The following is a 14,166-nucleotide window of genomic DNA, read 5'->3' as shown; positions in this document are numbered from 1 at the left end:
ATTACGGAACTGGAGCCTCTGCTAGGTAACGTAAGGGTTAAACCAGTCAGCAGTTTGTGTTTCCAAGTGACAAGGTTGTAAAAAGTGAAATTGAATTGCTCAGCTTCCTCTTTTCGTGGCGGGTCCAGCACAATGTTATGTTCTTGTTGAGTGATAGCGTCACCGCTTATCCTATCCTTGTGCAGCCCGGACTTCCCAGAATGGTCCATGCACCTGTGGAGAGGTAAGGTATAGGAATCTCTTAGTTCAGGGCAGCCCAAAACGCGTGTGTTGCAGGTATATACAGCAGGGTGTTTTACCATTTCAGGAAATTCTTACAGAGATGGGTGTCACATCCTGTCTGAACATCACTGACAAATCTGCCAGATATGTGCCACTACAATAAGCATAAAAACGGAAAACGACACATGGGGCCGCTAATCTCTGCAGGGTGGTATGTACAATGCGGGAATATAGCAATTACTGATGAATGTTTGACGATAAGTACTACAGAAGGTGAGAAGTAATGCTCTCACAAATGCATCCATACGCTTGTGCCAAAAAGTGTCTGCCTCTAGTGTGTGCAGGTCATAGGGCTGTTCAGCAGGCTTCAGTAGGTATACATTTTGCAGCTTTTCAGCAGCTAGCAAGGATCTTCTCAAAGGGAAGATATGAAGTTTAGGCTGGAGCTACATGCCAACTTTGGACATGACAAAGGTCGCATTGTCAAAGATTGCTATGTTGCAGCATAAGGCAGGTAAATGGGGTCACATTGTGACCCTTGGGGTAACGTTATCTCTGCAAGCAAGTCTCAAAAAAAACAATTGAGTCTGATTTTTTGTAACATGTTTGTCGTGGTGCCGTAGAGGTCATAATGTGACCCTATTCACCTGTATTGCCCTGCGATGTAGCAGCAGCGCATAGTAATCTTTAGCCGATGTCGTGGCCAAAGTCACCATGTAGCACCAGTCCTAAGTTACCGCACCCATGGCAAGAAGCAAGTCATCAGCAGTCAGTCCCAGTAGGCTTATTTGTGACTTGCTTGTCCCCATTCACCTACATTACTCTGCAATGTAGCAGCAGCACATTTCGATATTTGACTGCGTTCTTGTGTCGCTGCCAAAATCACCATGTAGCCCCAACCTAAAGGAGTATGCTACTTTTAGCAGGCGATGGCATTTTGCAAGATAGCTGATTAGTGGAGATGAAGTGGCCAAGACCCCTTTTAAATGTTTCTAAACAGGAATAAGAGCTGCACAGAGAACTGGAACTTAGCCCCACATAGTAAATAGGTCTCTCTGACTCGTGGACAGCAGGGGTGCAGGAACAAACTATGAAGGAGCTGTAGTGAGCCCTAAAAATACCAGGACCCGGATGGAATCCTGAGAAGACCCTAATATAAGTCAAGTGTATTTGCCGATGGATCTGGCATAGCTCATTTTTAAACAGATGAGGCTAATGTGAACCCATAAAATAGAAATGCCATAGTACTATCACCAGTAAGGCTCTGACTTCTACAACCCCTCTAAACACCAGAATGAAGGAAATCAAGTTAATGTGACTGTGTTGCAAATCCATACACAGTGGGAGACAAGGCACTGCTATAGAAGAAAAAATGTAAACCATTCATTGTTAGAACCCGATGATCGCCAAGTGATCACATCAGCTGTAACAGTGGGAAAACCCCACTAAAGACAAAACTTTTTAATTCATGTTATGCCAAATGCAGGCGCCAAGATGCATGACATGGGAATGAAGGATAACCAAAAAGAAGAAATCCATTTGTCACAAACTGCCTCCTCAGTGTATTATCGGTCTTGTCTGTGTCACCAGGTCAAAAGTGGCCAGTTATTCCTACTGCTCCCTTGAGTATTCAGTTTTTTTTTTTTTTACATCCACCAAATGGTTCCAAATATTTGAGCCTATTTATATAGTGCATGAGTGGGCAATTAAATTTCCCGAGGGGCCACATGTGAGACCGTAACTGTTATGACGGGCCGATCCAATAACCTGAAATTAATTCTGCCTAATATTACAATTAACATATTAATTACTATTGATATAAAATAATAATTATATCTCTTACTATTGAGCAGAATGAAGTATGCTGTCACCCCTTATATTCTGCATGAGTCCACACACAGACCCTATATACAGCATGAGCCCCCACACAGCCTCCCTATATACATTATGAGCCCACACCCTTCGGCTGTTTTGGTCAGCAGGTAGGACTGGAGCAGCCAGGTGGCTGGATTTGGTCCGTGGGACGTACTTTTCTGAGGTCTAATATAGTGCTATTTTGTATGGTCTTTACCAAGGAGGCTTGGCTCACAGTGTAATAATTCAGAGCAACCTATAGATATGCCCCCAGAGAATACTGTGAGCAACGCCCCCTTGGTAAAGAGCATAAAAGTTAACACTACATAAACTCCCCCTTCCTCCGGAACTGTATAGTGGATTTTAAAACGAAAAAATGGATTATGTAACATCCCTGGCGGCGTGCTGGCAGGGCTTACCATCTCCCACCATGCAAGACCGCCAACTTACCTATCAGTCCAGGCTGCACACTATGCTCCATTACTTGCTGTGTGGATGTCTCTTGTCTGATTGCTTAGGGCGGCGGGGCTGTTACTTCCTGATTCTTAAAGTTACAGTGTGCGCAGTCCTAATGCGTGCCCAGCCTATTGCTGTGAGTCACTGGATACTTAAACCCCCTCCACCCAGTAGGAGGTGACTGAGCAACGCTTTCTTTCAGTGTGTTCTGTGCAACTGAGTTGCCAGGTCCTGTCTTGTCCTGTCCGTTTCCGCCACCCTGGGGGCTGAGTACCCAGGCCCGTTACCTGTATCTCGTTCCAGTGTCAGTTCAGACACGAACTGTGTCCTAGCCTGTTACCTGTTTCTCTCTATGTCCGATCCTTCCCTTTTCCTGCAGTGTCTGAACCAGTACCTAACTCCTACTCGTTGTCTTTGTATTTCTGTTTGTGAGTTTTGTGTCCACTCGCTACTTCATTGCAAGTACCTTGTGTGTATCTGGTTCTGATTGTCCCGTTTCCCTGCCTCCCTATCTACCTCCTGTGTTCTAGCTATCTTCCTGTGTTTCCCAGTCTGTTCCATGTGAACAGAGCCCTATCCTGTCTGCCCGCACCTGTGGCTCTGCTCCTCTCTGCTCTGCTCCGCTTGTCCTCCGCACCTGCGGCTCTGCTCTGCTCCGCCTGTCTTCTGCACCTGCGGTACTGCTTCGCTCTGCTCTGCTCCGCCTGTCCTCTGCACCTGGGCTCTGCTCTGCTCCACTTGTCCTCCGCACCTGTGGCTCTGCTCCACTTGTCCTCCGCACCTGCAGCTCTGCTCTGCTCTGCTTGTCCTCCACACCTGTGGCTCTGCTCCACTCTGCTCTGCTCCGCTTGTCCTCTGCACCTGCGGCTCTGCTCTGCTTTTCCTCCGCACCTGCGGCTCTGCTCCGCTTGTCCTCTGCACCTGCGGCTCTGCTCCGCTTGTCCTCCGCACCTGCGGCTCTGCTCTGCTCCGCTTGTCCTCCGCACCTGCGTTTCTGTTCCTGTATCCCAGTCTGTACTTGTCCCTATCCAGCCTGTTTTTCTACCTGCCAGTACCGGCCTGTCGGCATACCAGCCGTGCCTGCCAGTACCCGCCTGTCTGGATACCAGCCGTGCCTGCCAGTACTCGCCTGTCTGCATACCAGCCAAACCTGCCCGTTCCTGCATTCCCCGGTGTGGGTCAACAGCTGTGACCGGGGTCTGACCTGGAGTAGCACCTTGGCCACCTCTCACGTCCCTCCTCGGACCATGGAGTCGATTAAGCCGCCGTGTGTTCGTGGTCGGATCTGGCGAGGCCCCTAGTCACGCCCCTCCAGGCACTCCTCGGTTTGTGGCCCAGTGGGACCACTAACCACGCTCACGCCAAACAGTTCGGGCATGAGCGTAACAGATTAGTTGGGAGCAGCGGGAAGAATATAAGAGTCAGACACTTTTGACCTGATGACACAGCTCCTTTAAATCACAAAACCAACACTGTCTGGCATGACATTGAGTGGCCGATATCCATAATGGATAAATATGTTTTCCTAGTAATTCCCTCTTTATAGCTTATATACAATAATACTTTGGCTGATAACCGTCCCGCTGGCGGAGTTATTAGGTTCTGATAGAGGGAAGACTCTCTGGATGGAGGCCCCGGCCCGGACACTTCACTTTATTGTAAGTATTAGGGATTATATGTCATCTGAGCCAAGTAGAACAATTTCTAAGCCAATATTGAACAAACTGAAGGTCAAATCACAGATCGTGTTACATAAAAATGAGTTAGGGATAAGTGAAATATTTCACCTACAGTGAATAGTTATTAGTTCTGTAGTTTACACTGGTTATAATAATACGATTAGAAGTTATATTGGCTGTACACTGACATTTAACAGAAAAAAATGCACATATAGTATACATATACTGGTATGGAATTCGATTCAGGGCTGTCCGCTAAGAATCATTTCTTTTTTGTTGGAAGTGTTCCCCAACATTAGGTTGATCACAGTGTCCCAACGGCTGGGACCTTCAACTATCAACTATAATATGTGCGAGAATCTAACGGCAAATAATTAATTTGCTTGCAGTGCCACCACAGGTAAAAATGAACATTACACAGCTCCCATTGAAATTAACATAGGGTGACCATGTAGTGCATGGACATGTGGGTCCTCCATAGTAGAAGACACTCTTTGTAGTCACTCTTTTAACTCTGAATTCTCTAACAGAGAATCTAAAATGAGCTTTCTAACTTAGATAATTCTATGAATTTTGCATGGGTCCTGAGGATTTTTTTATTATTTTTTTATTATTGTTTTGATTACATTTATAAAGCGTATTCTTATGATCTTAAAGGGTTTACTCCCATCTTCATAGATGGATATTGTTGGATAGTTGTCATAAAAACAAGAACATTTGCAATTTATTGCTTATTAAAATTTGCAGGCTTTCTGCAAATATTAAAACTTTTCTTTTGTTTACAGCTCATTGCCTAGGAGACCGACCACCGCTGCTGTCTAGCTTGTAAGCACTGCACTGAAGGTGTCCAAAATTAGGAGGTAACAATATGCTCCAGCAATCCTGGCCAGCTTCTAAACAATGCTTCAAAGCAATGAGCTGTACAGAAAAGAAAATTGTTAATACAGTATCTCAAGAACGGCTGAAAATTTAAGCAGTAAATTACAAATTTGCTTCTTTCTACTAGCACTATCCAACAATTTCTAAAGATGGAAATAATCCTTTAAGAATTGAGTTCAAGATAAGTGCCTGGGCTCCCTCACAATATTATGCCACTTGTATAGTACTACTGGTTTTCGCTGATACTGCAGTCAGTCCCTAAGTATCAATGCTGGGGAGTGAATACAGTCACTGAACCCCTATAGTTACACCCCTGTTTATGGCAAGTAATGGTTGAGGATTTCTATCAAATAAAGATGGCGAGTTCATGTAAAACAACCATAAATACTAAGGATTACTTTTTCTCCATTAGATGTGTAACTGTATTTATTTTGCATTTCAATGTTTTTATGTATTTTATGTTTTCTAAATATTTAGTAAAATCTTCATCTTATGGTTGACTCTGAAATAACTTTCTGACTGTTACATTGCTCAGACTTACATATTTTTCTCTTTTACCATCAGATATGGCATAGGAGCGTTTAGAAATGGAAGCATCAAATCTATCTGTTTTGTCAACCAACTTGACATGGCCTTCATGCACATCTAATGATCTACCAAGCATTGATAACTACCAATCTTCAACGGCAAAAGACAAAAAATCTCCGCAAGCCGTGGTTTTAAATGGCATCAGTCTGCCTGTAGTTCAAATTGCCAAACAGGAAGGTCAACAGACACCCATTCAACTAGCATCAGGTGGTACAAGCTTTGCCATTGAAAATGCCAACCTATCTGTGATATTTACCCCTCAGCCTCAAACCATCCTTCAAAAAACTTCACCACAAACTCTCACATTGAATATTTTGAACACATTACCAATTCTAAGTCCAACTTCCCCCGCTGGTCTACTTGGTGCAAGCACAGGAAAATTGAGGAGTATCGGAAAGCACATATGTGCCCATTGTGGTCGGGATTGCTTGAAACCAAGTGTCCTAGAAAAGCACATTCGATCACATACTGGAGAGCGGCCTTTTCCCTGTAACATATGTGGAATCTCATTTAAAACCCAAAGCAACCTTTACAAACATAGAAGGACACAAACACATGTGAATAATGCCAAGCAGAGCTTTGATTCTGATGGTAGCTGCCATGAAGATAAACTCCAGGTACAAGCTGGACATAGCGCAAATCATGACATCAGCAGTGGAACAAGGGATGTGGGTGTAGATAAGAATCGCTTCATCGGGAACAAAACTCTTGATAGTGTCCAGGAAAGTGATAAATTACTAGGAGACCAAGAAATATCTTTACTTTCATCTGTGAAGATCCATGACAAGGTACATGAAGATCCTGATTATTCATCTCACACCAATATCTCACCAGGTATGCTGAGCTTACAAAGAACTGTGCTAGATCTAAAGTCTAAAGCTTCAAGTAGGCATGGTCAACTACAAAGGCAACACGAAACATGCATAGATAAACAATGGGACTCTTCTCCTTCTGAAAGAAAACTAAAAAAATGTGAAAGTACAGATTCTGGGTACTTATCTCATTCAGACAGTGCAGATCTTCAGATGTTTGCTGGAAGCCCTCTTCATAGTCTCAGTGAGTGCAGTATGGAATCACAAAACATGCTTGGCATTGGTTCTGGGGACAGTGAGGATAAGACCACATCCTCACACAAGAAGAACTTGGAGGAACGTATCTCAATGCTAATCTCTCAAAATAAAGCAGTTGTAGACAACACACATTTAGACAACGTTCGCCCTCGAAAAACTGCTCTATCAAAGCAAGGCAGCATTGACCTGCCAATGCCGTATACTTTTAAAGATTCTTTTCACTTTGACATCAAATCCCTAGATACTAGCAGGAAGAAGGTGTCGATTTGCTCCGACAAATCTACTTTCACTCCATCAGAGAAGAACAAACCTTTATTTTTTCACTCTGTGCCAACTCAGATCTCTACAACTATAGAGAACATGATATTGACCAGAAGCAACTCCTTACCATTCGTGGAAAGCGGTAGATTAAAGGACAGACTAACTGTACATAACATTAAATCACATGGCTCAGGAAAACAATCTTTAACGGCCAGCTATGGTAATTTATTACTCTCTAACACTGCCACAGCTTGTACGGTGGACTTTTCATGCAGCCACCCTCGTGGGCTTGTTAGACAAGCTGCTGTAGATGAGATGCAAATTGGTAGTGGTTCCTTCTCAAACTCTACTGAAGAAATTAAAGAAAAGAAAAAGGTTTCAGGAGATCAGATATCTTCAAAGTCAAAAATCACAAATAAAAAAGGTGGACAAAGAAAATTAAACATGTTCTCTCACGAAAAGTGGCAAATGTATGGGGATGAAACATTTAAGAAGTTCTATCAGAAGATTAAAAAGAATGAACAGATCAAGAAATCAAAACAAGACACTTTAGAGTCAAAAGGCACCATCAGCCATGAAGTTTGTTTGAAGGCTACTGAATTGGGAAAGCCATCTGATAATCTTGCCTCTATACCAATGGTTACACCTCAAAATCCAAACTTGCAATTTACTTGTACTTATGCAACGACTTCACAAAATAATGGAATGGATATTCCTATATCTATTGAAAGTCCTAAGATACCTCTAGATAATGATATGAGGGCTCAAGGGATCCCACCAGAACCTAAGTACCAGAATAGCCTAAATGTGTCCAAAATTGATGTGAATGGTTCACAAAATATTCTAGAAAATGTTCCAACTTCTTTTACTAGTGTTTCTGATATTGTAGTAACTGAAAATCAACAAAAAGGACCAACTATTTCAAGTATGCACAACCATTTAGAATTTTATTATAATAGCAATTCCCAAAGCCATGAAAGATCTCCATCAGATAGAAAAAAGCTTAAGGTAGCGAAGTTGAAAGGAGACATATTACACAGCGTTTCCTTGGACATTCCAGAAGATACCATTGGGAATCAGGACAAGAATGTGGACGACATAAGAGAGATTGAAAAAACTACAAGAACATTATGTGGTGATGGAGTTGGCACAGTCTTATCTTGTCATACACTTTCTCATGGAGTAGATTCTGGACAAATACCAGCACAATCAAAAAAATGTAATTTTTTTATCCCAGCTTTTGAACCATCATCAGTTCCAAAAGAAACTTTATTTTCTCCAAGATACTTAATAAAATTTAATTTCACAGAAACTTCTGCAGAAGAGTCTGTCTTACAGTCAAACCAGTTTATAGTTTGTGGTAGATCCTCGAGAGACAATGATTTAGCCAATGTTACGGAAGATCAAAACTCAAAATCTCTTCTTGTTCCAACCAAAATATGTAATGAAGCATTACTCGAAAAACAGCTGAAACTGACACAGAAACACGACTCTGTAATTGCACCCTTTGGAAAGATAAATCTTAATGAAGACTCTGTTCCTATATGTTGTTCCTTTAAGATTTCCCAACATATAGTACAAAACAGAAGCTTAGACACTCAGGGAAGTTGGTATCAAAAAGTCAATTTAGATGACACATGTCCGGAGAGTCATCATAAATTTGAGGAACATAGAAGCGTGAAAGACCATTTATTTAAACAAATGGATTTGAAGTCTTCTATAGCCTTAGTAAACAGTGATACTATATCAACCAATGACATTAACAAATCTTCTCAGGATCCATTTCTTCGAGATATAATTCTGCCTGGACAATCTTGTTGGACATCGCTTAAGACAACTGGACTTCGACACAGAGAAAACTCATTGTTTCCTACAACATGCACATATTCTCCATCAGATATTAAGGTCACACATGTCACCTTTTCAACAATGAACACAGAACCTTCCTCTACTTGGTGCTGGCTGGACAGATGTCTACCCCTTCCTGCGGAGCAAAAGGAAAAGTCATATTCAGTTTATGGTTCTTTGTCAAGTGATGCCTTTAAAGAAAACACATCTGAACCACATGGAAGAAATCTTAAGGAAGAAATAAACCATAGAATAACCATTGATGGGCAACTTGTGATGTCATCACTTCTGATGTCAGCAAAACCAAAGGTATTTTAGGAAAATTTGCATTTTTAAGCATAGCAAAGTCAATGACACCTTAATATTTCGTAATTTAGAAAGCATAGTGACATTTTCCTATTATTGTCATGAACTCTGATGATGAATGAATGGTGTTTCTCCAGAAGGTTCTTCTGCTTGGATGTACAGTTGTGTTCAAAAGTTTACATACCCCGGCAGAATTTTTCCTTTCTTGGCCTTGTTTCAGAGAATATGAATGATAACAAAAATTTTTTTTCTCCACAAATGGTTATTGGTTGGGTGAAGCCATTTATTGTCAAACTACTGTGTTTTCTCTTTTTTAATGTTAATGACAACCAAAAACATCTAAATGACCCTGATCAAAAGTTCGCATACACTGGTGATTTTGACCTGATAACATGCACAGAATTTGACACAAATGGGTTTTGAATGGCTACTAAAGGTAACATCCTCACCTGTGACCTGTTTGCTTGTAATCAGTGTGTGGTGCATAAAAGCTGAGTGAGTTTCTGGGATCCAGACAGAGTCTTGCATCTTTCATCCAGCCACTGATGTTTCTGGATTGTGAGTCATGGGGAAAGCAAAAGAATTGTCAACGGATCTATGGGAAAAGGTAGTTGAAGTGTATAACACAGGAAAGGGATCCAAAAAAATATCCAAGGAATTGATAATGCCAGTCAGCAGCGTTCAAACTGTGATTAACAAATGGAAAATCAGGGGCTCTGTAAAAACCAACCACGGCCAGGTAGACCAACAAAAATTTTGGCCACAACTGCCAGGAAAATTGTTCGGGATGTTATCATTCATATTCTCTGAAACAAGGCCAATAAAGGAAAAATTCTGCCGGGGTATGTAAACTTTTGAGCACAACTGAACAAGCTTCTAAGCAAGGATATCCATCCGATCATTCATCGTACCACCACAGAAAAAAATAAGCATTGCCCAGTGCCTATTCAAGTCAGTAGGTTGTCTGTGTAATGTTGAACAGGATAGGTCCTCCAGAGCAAGATACTCTTCATTATCACCTAGAGATGAGGATCCTGAACATAGAACCACCTCTATTAACTTCATTTACGCTAATAGAGTATATGGATATGGATTTTAAAAGCCCACCTAGCCCTTTAGGCTATGTTCACAAGTTGAGTTTTTGTTGTGGTTTTTTTGCTGCTTTTTTTAATGCAAATTTTAAGCTGCGTTTTACCGTACCATTAAAGGCTATGAGATTTCAGAAATCTACTGCTCATATATTGATTTTTTTTTTCCTTACTTAGCAAAAACTCAGCAAAACCTGCTTTTTGTAAGCAGCTTCTTTACTGCCAAGAGAGCAGGTTTTGCCTGCAGAAAGAAACGCAGCAAAATCACAACGTGTGAACATAGCCTTAAAGTCTTTAATGAGACCTATTTATAGGGGTAAATTGCAAACTCAACTTTTATGCTGTGATAACAAGAAGCCTGACTACTTTGTATAAGAAACAACCATTGTCTGGAAATAATAGATTCAATACCAGGGAAAAAAAAGAAAACCACACGCTATCATTCACCAAATTTAAGTTTATTAAGTACAGCAAAGAATGTTACAATTCAAAGAAGAATGCTTCATAAAGGATGCAACACATGCCTGCAATAATGCTTGTAGAGATTGGACTGACACACATAGCATAAATGGAGGAAAAGGAAAAATCCAAATGGAAAAGCAAACCTATACAATCATAGTATCAACTTGTGTGGTCCATAATCTAAAGTACACAGTGCGGTCTGCACATACAGTGGTAAATAACGGTATCAGTATCTTGTAAAATAAGATGACTGACGCCCAAGACGTATCTGGCGCTGTGTCCCTGCACCCCAACGTGCGTTTCACCCAGCTTCCTTGAAATAATAAAATCAGATAGAGCTTACTTTCCCCGGGTCCAAAATAACCAATGCGAAGGGACGACAGCCACGTCAGAGACCTGGCACTGAACCCAGGGAGAGTACTATCTGATTTTGTTATGTTAAATGAGTGCTTTTGTTTGGGGACTACTTAAAAAAAATGGCAAACCCCTAGAAAATCAGAGTACGAAGTTGATGTGCCCCCCGGGGCCGTGGGGTACTCGGTAGCCGGGCCGGTCCTGTATTGGGGTAGTCACGGTGGCAGTGACCCAGTCCCTGGCCCAGGGTGGTCAAATAAAGAAAAGGGAAAGTCAATTTGGGAAATAAAGTGTTTGGAGATAAAGTTTGTGACGCCACCCGTGGTATGCGGCTATATGTGGCCACCGCTGCTATTCAGATCCACTGGGGCTGTTGGTGACGCAGCAAAGATGGTTCAGCTCTCCACGGGCAGAGCTAAGCCCCAGGGCAGTATATAGGGCTTGATGAGGTAGATGTTGTTGGTGTAGTGCAAGGCAGGTGGCGCAGCAATTAGTCCAGGACACAGTGGGGTGCAGTCTTCAAGTATTTACTCACAGTTGTCAAGATGCTCCAGGTTACAACCGCCGGATTATAACCGCCCACGTCGTCCTGTGTCCTCCGGGGACGTGATCCAGCCAACTCTCAGATAACTTAGAAGCACTTGAACAGGACCCCTTTCTGTGTACCTCTCCAGATCGTCTCTCTGCGCTGGCTCCTGCCCTCCTGCCCTGCGCCTCACACACTGTGTCCCGAGCCAGTGGCCGCGGGCCTTGTCAGGCGACGTCCGGTCTGTCCCCTTTGTCCTATATGGCCACCTTTTCAGCGATTATGTGTGGGTTTTGGCTACGGCACATGAAGATACCGCAACCTCCGGTTTGCTAGCTGAGCCTTAAAGTACTCCCCTAGTCTGGGCCTGTCCCCTTCTGCGGCCTTGATCCCTCCACGGTCAGCGTGAACTCGGGCACACGGGTGGAATCCCGCACTCGCCGTGCCCTAGGATCCCTTCTATGTCTGGAGCCCCTCTCATTGCTTCGGTGTTCTTCCCTCACTCTCCACCTGGGCCTCTCTGACTGGGCCCTACTCCTCCACGGTATTCCCTTCCTCTCTCACTCCTAGGACCAGACTGAACTGTACTCCTGCTCCAAGCACTGGAACAGGAGAATGGCCCTCAGCCAGAACTCTCCACTGAACTCCTTTTAGATGTTTCTACCCTTGGTTTTATACTCCTCTGTCAGTGCTCCCCTAAACTACTTCCTCCACCCACCTCCTCTACTTAGTTCCACCTTCCTAACAGGGACCAGGCCTGTGCTCTCCCTTAGGAGCTATCTGGACCTTCTCTTATGAAGTGGTGTAGTGTTGGATGTGAGTGGTTGGGTCCCGGGTAGTGCTCCCTCCTTACCTGAGAGTGAAATACCACACCTCTGGCTGAGATGCAGTGCCTCTGTGGCAACTGGACCCGCAGGGGCTCCACATAATTACTTTCTCAGTGTTCATGTAAACGTAAGACATATTGTCATCTTTTCTGAGTAACAAAGCCTTTAATGAAGTACAGATGGTTGGTCAATTAATTTTATGTAATATTCCCTTAAATCCAATTATACATGCTTTCAATTTACCTACGACACCATTTAATTTATATGTTTTTTTGTAAAATGTCAAGATAAGTCTCTAAAAGAACAATATTTGCTTCAAACTCTAACCTAATCTAACCTCAAATGGATGGACATATTTATTTTGGCCTTAATGACTTCTTGTCGTGACTTCAAAAGGTGACAAAGTTGACCCAGTCTTCCACTTTAGACAGACTCTTTGAAAGAATTTTACCTTAAACATAAGCTGATTACAGAGTTTGCTAAAGTGATCAATTTTCTTACAGCGCCACTACAGGGAAAACAAAGTATTACATATTACTTTTTTAATGAATCGGTCTGCTAGATGCTTTTTGAAGCTGTACTATCCTCTAACTGGTAAAAAAGGTTCTATATGAGGAACCCCCTCTCTAGTAACTCACAATTCCATAAAAGAGTTTTCTAAAACCAAATTTCTTGTTATCTCATTGGTTGTTCAGGCTTCTCAATGGTAGATAGTGTATTCATAAAATATGTGGTTGTATGCAGCCATCTTGTTGATGGTTCTCCTCTTTCCTTTTCCCTTCTTTCAACTCTTTTTGAACATACTTGACTTCTCTAGAAGGTTGGCACTTATCATACTTTACTAATTGGAAGAAGCTACATCATCATGTGTATTCTTTAAACAGATCAAACTTCTTTTGACATTCCAGTGAGACATCAGAAGATATTATCAATGGTGGGCTGTGGCCTTTAAACCCCTACAATCTGCGCACCATGCCCCTTTGTTTGCTGACTATGGATTTCTGAGTCTGCCATTACAATCTTCCATTTACATACTTGGAGAAATATCATGGTTCTTAGGGCCCATCAATGGCAAAATATGTTTGAAGGTGAAACACCTTGTAATTAAAAGTCGGTGTAAATTTCATGACAATAACTCTTTAGTTGCATCCTTTCTTATATCACTATTCTTATTTCCAGGATTGTTTGAAAGAAGAAACTGGAAATAATTACCATCCATTAGTCAAGAGGTCTAGTAAGAAGGGCACAGTTATGAAGTCTAGAAACATAAAAAGGTGTGCCTCATTCCTATTTCTCTGCTTTTGTAAGTCTGTTGATGTCAACCACGACTATGGGCGCCACTATTACCCTGCCTAGGGTTATGGCTCATGTCTGCATAGTGTTAGCGTTAGAGACAGTCCATGAATATTTTTGTCATATTTTAGTTTCCTGTCTGCTATTTCATGTCTGGTACAGAAAATTATTTGCAGGAGATGCGTAAAGTTAATTTATTTCATAATAGTGTTTCTCTTTAGTTTTATGCTTTAGCTGGATAGTTCATCTATTGGAACAATGAATCATTTATAAAAATAATTTATTTGGTAGATGATATCTCTATGTTGTTATCTAATGCAGGATCAAGGATGGTTCCCGTGGGCATTCCCATAGCAAAATGTCCCAGCACAGGACTTCAAAAGCTATTGTCCAAGACCAACAGCAATTGAAAATCAATTGTCCTTCAACTCATGAGTCAGGTACTGACTAGCC

The 14,166-nt window shown here is 42.1% G+C and overlaps 1 protein-coding gene across 10 annotated transcripts in view; it reads left to right on the top strand.

The window, feature by feature from the left end:
- Window positions 1-14,166, top strand: part of ZNF831 (zinc finger protein 831) — a 70,019-nt gene that overhangs the window by 24,720 nt on the left and 31,133 nt on the right. For 8 of the 10 annotated variants that reach the window (XM_073683031.1, XM_073683030.1, XM_073683032.1 and 5 more), the window contains 3 exons: window positions 5,655-9,166; window positions 13,600-13,694; window positions 14,035-14,153. In XM_073683031.1, the coding sequence (XP_073539132.1) occupies window positions 5,678-9,166; window positions 13,600-13,694; window positions 14,035-14,153 (3,703 nt within the window). In that variant the 5' untranslated portion in view covers window positions 5,655-5,677. Of the gene's footprint in view, window positions 1-101; window positions 224-4,995; window positions 5,072-5,654; window positions 9,167-13,599; window positions 13,695-14,034; window positions 14,154-14,166 lie in introns of those variants that run through there. The other 2 variants (XM_073683037.1, XM_073683039.1) reach the window with 2 other exon arrangements.

Source organism: Phyllobates terribilis, unplaced genomic scaffold (assembly GCF_046119375.1).
Source record: "Phyllobates terribilis strain yellow unplaced genomic scaffold, ASM4611937v1 Scaffold_5__5_contigs__length_657084704, whole genome shotgun sequence".
Classification (NCBI taxonomy): domain Eukaryota; kingdom Metazoa; phylum Chordata; class Amphibia; order Anura; family Dendrobatidae; genus Phyllobates; species Phyllobates terribilis.
The sequence above is the reverse complement of the archived record's forward strand: the minus strand, read 5'-3'. Positions and strand labels throughout refer to the sequence as shown.